This window comes from Merops nubicus, unplaced genomic scaffold (assembly GCF_000691845.1).
Source record: "Merops nubicus isolate BGI_N331 unplaced genomic scaffold, ASM69184v1 scaffold27445, whole genome shotgun sequence".
Classification (NCBI taxonomy): Eukaryota; Metazoa; Chordata; class Aves; order Coraciiformes; family Meropidae; genus Merops; species Merops nubicus.
In genome coordinates, this window is record NW_008610708.1 from 538 (window position 1) to 9,193 (window position 8,656).

At 43.1% G+C, this 8,656-nt stretch overlaps 1 protein-coding gene across 1 annotated transcript; it reads right to left on the minus strand.

The window, feature by feature from the left end:
- Positions 1–432: 432 nt before the first annotated feature.
- Positions 433–7,465, minus strand: LOC103773623 (E1A-binding protein p400-like; the record flags this gene model as incomplete). Its single annotated transcript, XM_008940999.1, has 9 exons — positions 433–705; positions 2,496–2,573; positions 3,291–3,452; positions 4,081–4,211; positions 4,841–5,036; positions 5,424–5,630; positions 5,885–6,048; positions 6,544–6,823; positions 7,356–7,465. Coding segments are annotated over 9 exons (1,601 nt in total), but the record flags the coding sequence as incomplete, so codon positions are not given.
- Between the last annotated feature and the right edge of the window lie 1,191 nt (positions 7,466–8,656).

Genomic DNA, 8,656 nt, shown 5'->3' on the forward strand with positions numbered 1-8,656 from the left:
CTACACAGATGGGAAAGACTTTGCTGTATGAGCCGTGCCTGGTTCTCTGAATGGCTCCACTGTGGACAGTGAGAGAACATCCAAATTACAGCAAAGAACCACAGGTCCCCACGTGCAGCCTGTGCATTTTACTGACACTTGTGGTGTATTACCACGCCACTTTTGTGAGGCTGGGCACAGTTTCAAGGTAAGTGATGTTTGCTGTTTGAGCGCAGAGAACACTGGCTCTTGTAGAGATCTTGAGTGCTAGACAGCTGCTAATATGCTGAAGTTATGTGAGAGTTTCCATCTTGAAATGTTCACCAGCAAAAAACCTTCTGCTAAAAAACAGAGAGGTGGTTTGTCTTCCTTTGGGTGTTTGAAGGAGCTCCTCACCTAGCACAGCAAACGAGAAATGCCGTGTTTCCCTGCCACTGGGTCCTAATCCCTAGTTCAGCTTGGTTTAGTAGGTGCCTTTAACCTGACAGTAGGTGTCCTCATCTGCACTTTTGCTTGCTGATTCTGGGCTTCGGGCGTTGCTGGTGTCTGGGCTGGGTTCTGTACACCTGGAGCCTGAATCTGGGGAGATGCTGTGGTCACGACTTGCTGCTGTATCAGCTTCTGCTGGACGACCTGAGCAGTGGCAGTTGTTGCAGGTATCACCTGAACCTGCTGTTGACCTGCTGTCGTCTGAGAAAGTGTCACAGTTTGGGGTTGAGCTTGTACCTAGACATCCAGATGAGAAGTCAGTTACAAAAAAAGAACAGTTTGGCAAGAAACTGAAGCATTTTTTACACTGCTTTACAGAAGGCATCTTTTTCTATATAGGCATTTGCTCTCTTGACTGACAAGCAACTTGGGCAAAGTAGGAAGGCTGGGAGGGATTCTGGGAGCACAGGCTCTGTGGTTTCACAGAGAAACAACATTCTGTCACATTTTCTAGAGCCTTATAAATCAGAACTAAGACGAAGGTGCCTGTAAATCAGATTTCTGTAGTGCAAATCAAAGGATATTCCCCCAGACCCTTTACAGAAGACAGATGGAAGGTAAAAAAAAAAATCCCTTCAGACGAACAGGAAAATTCCTGTAGTACAAAAGGGAAGAAACAGGGGAAAAAAAAAAAAAAAAACAGAATAGATGGAGGATGAAAGAAAGGAAAATGCCCACTCTGCACCTGTATTGTGACAATAAATACAGCCACGGAGGCTTCCTACCAGTCTCAGACTACAGCTGCCAGTCTCTATTGCCAATTTAGGGTAGAATGGTCTGAACTCCATCCAGAAATCTTATTTTCATAGCTCTACCCAGAACAAGGGAAAAAAAAATTCAATGTCCCCTTTTTCAGAGGACAAGGTAGTGAAAACTGAGCAGCTTCAGTTGCCTCTGTCAGAGGCAGAAGCCAAATGAATCTGGAAGGGCTTCTCCAGTGGAAAGTTGCCTCTAGACTGATTGAAGAGGAATCCACTGGGAAACACTAAAAACACAGGTAAAAAGAATGCCACACCCTTCACAACCAGAGTTTTAAAATACTTAACATAGCCCAGTCCTACTGCCTCTGCTGCCACTGGCATGTGTGGGAGGGGAGCTGTTTATCTGTCGTTTCACCATGGACTTTGACAGCTCCAGAGTTTTGACAACACCTATGACTTCTGAATTTCTAGCTTTTCATGTCCCTTGAAAAACTCTCCAGGAGCTCTTACTGATGACAGAGGACCACAACTTGTGTTGACTGATGAGGTTTCTACTCCCTGCTGTCTACCTTCCCCTTGAAGCATTTACATCTGAGGGGGTTATCAGTCAGCTTACATCACTTTATCATCATTTAACATCATCCTACTGCACTATAGCACTGCACTATAGACTGTGACAGATGAAGAGCCAATGGGTCAGATTTTTGTGCACTGAAGGCAGTAACTTCACCCACTGTCCAAAGTTAAATAATTCCTGCCAGTCAACAGCATTAAGTTATGCCTTTTGCTAATGGTCTGAATGATACACAGTGTAAATAAACTGCCTGGTAGTTAGGGGAAGGCAGACCAGACTCTTGGAGCTTCTCTTGCCCTAGTCCCATCTGTGATCATACATTTAGAACAGCTACCACACCATTCTAACTTCTACAAGGCACTTGGCACAGCTTCATCAAGTAAAACAAAACAATTTGTCCCAAATTTGATAAGACAAACTCAGATGGCACTCATTACTTCAGCTGGTTGCTATCTTGACTATACATCACAAGAAGCTATTTCTAAAAGCTATTTCACATCTAGACATATTTTTCAAAATCTGTTTTGCAGCTTTTCTACAGTGGTAAACAAACACCATTCCATCTACCAAAGTTTTAGATGACAGAATATACAGCAGCTGACCCAGTATCCACACCATTTAATTTTAGAGAAGGGAATTTGCTATATCCTTCAAAAATACTGCCTATGCCATGTATAAAGTGAAAAACACACAAAAAAAGCTTTCAGTAGGATTACAGTTCTCGTCCTGTATTCGACACCTGCAAAACCCACCTGTTGGGACACTGAAACCATCTGTTGAATGTTGGCAACAGTAGCCTGTTGCTGGACCACTTGCGGAAGCTTTGCAACCTGTAGCAACATGAAATAAAGACTTGGTCAAAACAGAAAATTGCTGATAGCAGCAACACACCATACCTATCAAACCTGCTGCCAAGTGAAAACCTTCCCAAAGTCCTGTTCATGGTAAGCTGCAGCTTGGCATTCTCAATGATACCGAACTTTTGCAGAAACAAACTTTTTAGATCAGTGTGTCGAAGAACTTAGCTAGGAGGGGAAGAGGAAAAGTCATATTTTCAATTTTAACTGCAACATACTCATTTCCTCCTAGCTAGATATGAATTTGAAGAAAACACAGAAGTTCTAATGGGCTAGATACACTTTTTAAAGAGTAAGGCTTCAAATTCCTAACTCAATTCCTTCCCCTTGGCTAGGCTGATCCAGTTATGTGGAGGAGCAGGTAACTGCCAGCCACCCCGGGCTGCCAGAGCCAGCACCACAGAACAGGAAGAACTCTGACTGAATTTTCCTTAGTAAATGCAGTACAGAATCCCTTGCTTAATAAAAGGGAGTGACAACCTATTTCTTCCAAAGAGAAACTGAGCCCTCATTTTGCCTTTCCTCCGACCTGCTACGAGGCCACATATTGAGCCCAAATGGATTTTATTTTAAAGTCAATTTAAACAATTGCATGACTAGAACTAACAGGAGTGGGTGCTAAAATGCTACGTCACCTGTCACCTTTACAATTCTCCAGTCACTCTGGAGTTTAAAGGTGTAATTCTGTACCTGAATCTGGGCCTGAACTTGCTGGGTTCCACCTGGTTTCTGGGTTTGGGAAATTGGAGTTGTTAAGAACTGTGTTTTAATGGCAGGTTGTGTAGTATAAGTTACTTTTTGTTGCTGTGACGTCTGCTGTTGGGTTTGGACTGTAACCTGTTGAGCATTTATCTGCAGAAGAGAAAAAAAGCATCAGTGAATACAAACTATAAATGTATTTTAAAGAACAGGTATGTAGCTAACAAGAATAATCACATTTAATTATTGCTATTATTAATCCTAGGAGGATTTTTTTTCAAAAGGAGCAGTAGGAGGAAGCTTTCATTCACTTACACAAATACTCTGAAACACTTGAAGTATGTAATTAAATGGTTCTGTTACACACGTGCTTTATACAATAATGCACTTCCAAAAACCACACTGCTGGCTGAAGGACAGGAAAACACATGGCAAGGTGGCATTTCAGGAAAAAGTGCATTTTGTACAGTTTATACTGTAAACAGTTAAAATCTTTGGGATTGTTCCACGTTTGGTTATATTAGAAATGACTGAACAGAATCTTTAATCATTGTTACTTCAACCAGAAAACAACAGGACTCAGTTTTGGGGCACAACAGTCTTACTGAAAAAGTTACTAAGCGCCTAACAAGGCACATGAGAAACTGTCCTCTCCAGAAACACTTCAGATGCACCCCTAGAAATACTGACTGAGCCTCCAGGAGTGTCCTCATAACTCAGAGCTGAAGCTTCACAGCCACAGAGGGGCCGTGTAACCCAGCGGGAGAGTGACGACAGGTACCTTTTGCTGCACTGTAGCCTGGCCCTGTGCAACCTGAGGCTGGATAGCCTTCTGTTGCTGTGCTGCTTGGTGATGCTTGAGTTTTAGAAGCTGCTGGACATGCAGTGGCTGTGCAACTACCGTCTGGCCTCCTGAAAATTACAACAAATAATTATAGAACTGTAAGAGTCTCTGTTTTATTGCTTTGTCCCAGTAATCACAGCTTGCAAACACAGATTGTGCTTTTTATAGACTCATGCATCTGCATAACTACGAGCACTAATAACCCACTGATTTTAATGGGAATAAGACATATGATTTTGACAGTAGAGAAAAAAAAAACATTCTATTACCTAAGGGCACAAGTAAGCTAACTTTGTATCCTAACAATTATCTTCCTACAGGAAAAAAAATCTGTCCACAGTACAGGAGACAGTTACGACATACAAGTTTGCCTATTTCCATTTTGCATCTAAGAAAAAATAATGCAATGACTATGTTTTTACTTTTAAAATTACATCTGCTTGCCTACTCTCATGCAAAAATTTAAAAGAACAAACAAACCCAACCACATCTGGCTAAAGAATCATGCTAACCTCCAGGTTAACTGGAATAAGCTCAAGTCTCTTACCTCATTTTAGAAGCACACTGGAATGTAACCTCTACCACTTTAGATTTTAAGAAGTGCGAGTGTCCCACAAAAGATATTATTTGAAACATCTTACCTTTAGAGACGTGGGAGTTAAAATTTTATTATGATTTAGCAAGCCTGTTGACATACCTGCTGCTTTCTGTGGCTGCCCAATGGCAACACTAATGCCTGCGACAGTAACGGGGAGTGTGGTGACTCCTGCAGAGGACACAACAGCAGCTGGAACAGACACCACGGGAGGCTTTGCCAGAGCAACCTGAGCTGCTTGTGGAGTTTGGGCCTGGATCTGTCCTTGCGCTTGAAGCTGGGAAGCAGGAACACGAGTCTAAGCAGTAAGGAATGAAGATTATTGTACTGGCACAAAAAAAAAAAAATTGCTGCATAAAACAGGTCATTATAAAGTGATAGTTGTAGATGTTCCTAGATATAATTGCTCCCTTATGGTAAGACACTTTAGAGACAGTGTCAGTAAGTACAATTTAAAGCCATTTTTTGTTCACGTTGTACCTTTTGTACTGCCCAGGTCAACGTGTGTGTGTGTGCGCGTGTGTGTGAGTGTGAGAGAGAGAGAGAGAGAGAGCGAGAGAGAGAGAGAGAGAGAAAGAGAGAGAGAGAGAGAGAGAGAGAGAGAATGACTGGTGTGCAGTTCCTCTAAACCAGCAGACAGAAGAAGGTGTTTAAGATTGTTTTTGCAAAGTGAAAGGCCACTTACAAGACGAGCAACTTGCAGGTTTGTCACAGCAGTGCCTGTGAGCACTGCGCCAGGACGAGGTGCTGTAACAGCAGTGAGCTGTTGAGTCTGCTGTTGCTGCTGCACTTGTACTTGTGCCGTTTGCTGCTGTGCCCCCTGCTGCGTCTGCTGCGCTGCCTGCTGCTGGGGAAGCTGCAGCTTCTGCTTCTGCAACTTGATCAGCTGCTCCTGCAAAAATCAATCTCCTCTGTCATTTCAACTCACAGGAAGTACTCCACATCCTGACCTACTAGGACAGTGGTTCCATTTGAAAGGGCTACCAGACTTCCTGCTGTCAGGAAATTTTAGTAGGATTTAAAAAAAGGTTTTTTAAAAAGAGCTGCAATTCACCCTAGCCCAAGAAAACAGGATAAAACACACACAGCTAACGATGCTTACGATAACAACGACAGTGATGTGCCACACCAGAAGCACTTCCTCACCTGTGACAATTTCCCTACGGTTTTTATTTGAGCTGGAGACTGGGCTTGTGCCTGAGCCTGAATCTGTGGGACCTGCACCTGAGCAGCCTGCTGCTGCTGCTGCCTCAGAAGCTGGAAGTGAGCAGGGGTGATTGTTTTGCCGGACAGTTGTACTGTCGGTGTAGCTGTGAATAAAGGAAAAACAAAATGCTCGGAAGAAAGATTTTCAACATTCAGTTTAATTTGCTGATTTCACCTGAAAAGACAAGATGTTAAATGGCTATTTTTCTGCTGCCACACAGTTTTCGGACTAACTACAAATAACAACACAAGAACACGATAAAAAGGCAAAGTAAATAATAAAATATATGCTCTTTTTGTCACAACGGTTTTTAGCCGAGACTGTCAATTCTAATATTTTTCCTGCTAGATTATTAATAATTGTAAAGCCTAGGGGCCAAGCAGCTCTCTCCTGCAACACATTATCCAGAAATACTGGAGAAAAATATAACAAGAAAAACGTAATCTAAGCTCCAACAATAAAGCACGTTAAAAATCACAGCACTCTTAATGGTGCTGCCAACAAATCCAGACTTTCAATATTGTGGGGCTGTGGTGGTCAAGCAACCTACAGAAGTTCTGGGGGCCTTGGAAAAACTCCCTAACCAGAGCATCCTCACCTGGTGTGACCTGAGTCACCAAAGATCTCGTCTGGCTCTGCACGGGCGTTAGGTTGGTGGTGACCACGGCGGAGGCGGTGACGGAGGTGACAGCCCGGACGCCCTGGGTGGAGGCGATGGTCACCAGCTCCGTGGAGGCGGCAGGCGCGGCAGCGGCTCGCTGCTGGGTGTGCACCACCTGTGCGGCCGCCGTGCCTCCCGAGGTCTGAAAAGGAACACAGCCCTTCTGCCTCACCGTTCCCAGCCCTCGCACAGCGCTACAGAACCTTCCGGAAACGGGCTACACGATTTTAGAAGCAAACGTCAAAAAGGCAAAAGCGCTGCAAAAGCAGAGAAGGTCCAAACCTTTCTGACCCATCTGTCTGGGTATGCCTCACAATCAGCATCTGCTTAAATCTTTTCCAAACAGGTTGATCACCAAACCCTTAACTGCATTACAGAAATTTGAGTTTACTACCTTTCAGTTTTTTCCTGTATCTTCCCTCGTCTTAAACCATTAAAATACTGATAATGATCATAATTCAGGAAGCACAGAACAGTTACAGGCTGGAAAGGATAATGACATAATATGCTGCCTATGACAGCACTCATCTGCAAACTATTTTTAACAGTAGAATCCATTCACAACTTTCTTCTGATAAACTATTCCAGCACGTTCTGATATTTTGGTAAGGGGGGGAGAGAGGTATGATACAGAATCATATGACACACAAAATTCAGAAGCAGCAGAGTCTCTGATAACTTGGAAAGCTAGGGTAAAACATGCAGCCAAGATCCATCCAGGGACACAACTAGTGATGTGATCTACTCACAGTCAACGTCCCAGGTATAACTGGTGAAGCCAGACGTTTATTGATGGGCTGAAAGGTAGCAGCAGGGACTCCAGCAACTGTATTCACTATGACATTTCCACTCACTGTAGCTGAAAGCAAGGCAGGATTTAAGGGTGAAATTCTAAAAATGAAAATCCAGATGTCCTATCATCTCTAATGCCTAATTATAAAGTCTTCTTACCAGTCTGTATACTTGTCCCCGTAACTGCTGTTTTGATTGTGCCCGCCTATTTAGAAGACAATTGAGGTAACATTTCAGAGAAACAGTAAAGGAAAACTGAGTATAGCTCTCACTATACTATGCTGTTTAACACAACACTGTATTCCTGAAGCGACAAAATAAGAAAAATGCAATAAAATGCACAGATACTTCTGCAGCTGTTCGTTCATTCTACATACCAACAACAACTGATGTATGTATTGGGATTCTCCCACACTAACCAGCAACTGGAGACCAGTCAAATGTTTGGTAAACACTGGTCATTTGACATCCCTGTTAGCAGAAAGGAGCAATATCCTGCTCTGAGACACTACAGACAGGCATCATGGAGCAGAGAGACACAGCAGTGCTTATGGGTCAGAACCCACCCCCTGCCTCTTCTGTCAAAGCTCTAGTATTCTTGCCCTTCAACAAACAAAACAAAACCACCACTGCCTGCACATATTAGTATGCAGGCTGGAATGGCTCTAAAAACAAAAGCCTCAGACCTGCCATGAGATTCATTAAAACAGGCTCCAGACTTAAGGAAGCCAGGAAAACTCTGCCCAGATTTGCATGGAAACCCCCATGGTAGGTGGTGCATCCTGTAGGATGCAATATCCCTCTTGCCTTGCAAAGGCTAATAAAGCTTTGCGTGTTAAGCTGCTTTAACAGAACAGCTTAGAGCTACGTTCTCTTTATTCTCCAAGTCTTCTGTATAATACTGTTCACTGACTGTGTAAATGTGTTTGCTTACACTTGATTAAACTGAATTAAAAGTATAAACTTAAAATGGCCAAAAAAAATCTTTGCCGAGGATATGGTGGTTTTCCACTTCAGAGTGCCAAGACCTATTGCTGTAATGGTACAAACACAGCCTTAATAAATGAGCAAAAAAGAACATACTGAGGGGGGGAAACAAAAAAAAAAAAAAAAAAACCAGAAAGAAAGAAACAGTTTTTATCTCACTCTGCTGACCTACAATTCTCACTTTCCCGAGACAACAAAACACGCAAATAGGTACAGAGAGCACTGAGGTTCCTGGATGAGAGGCCCCGAGCCCTCCCCTTCTTACCAGCAC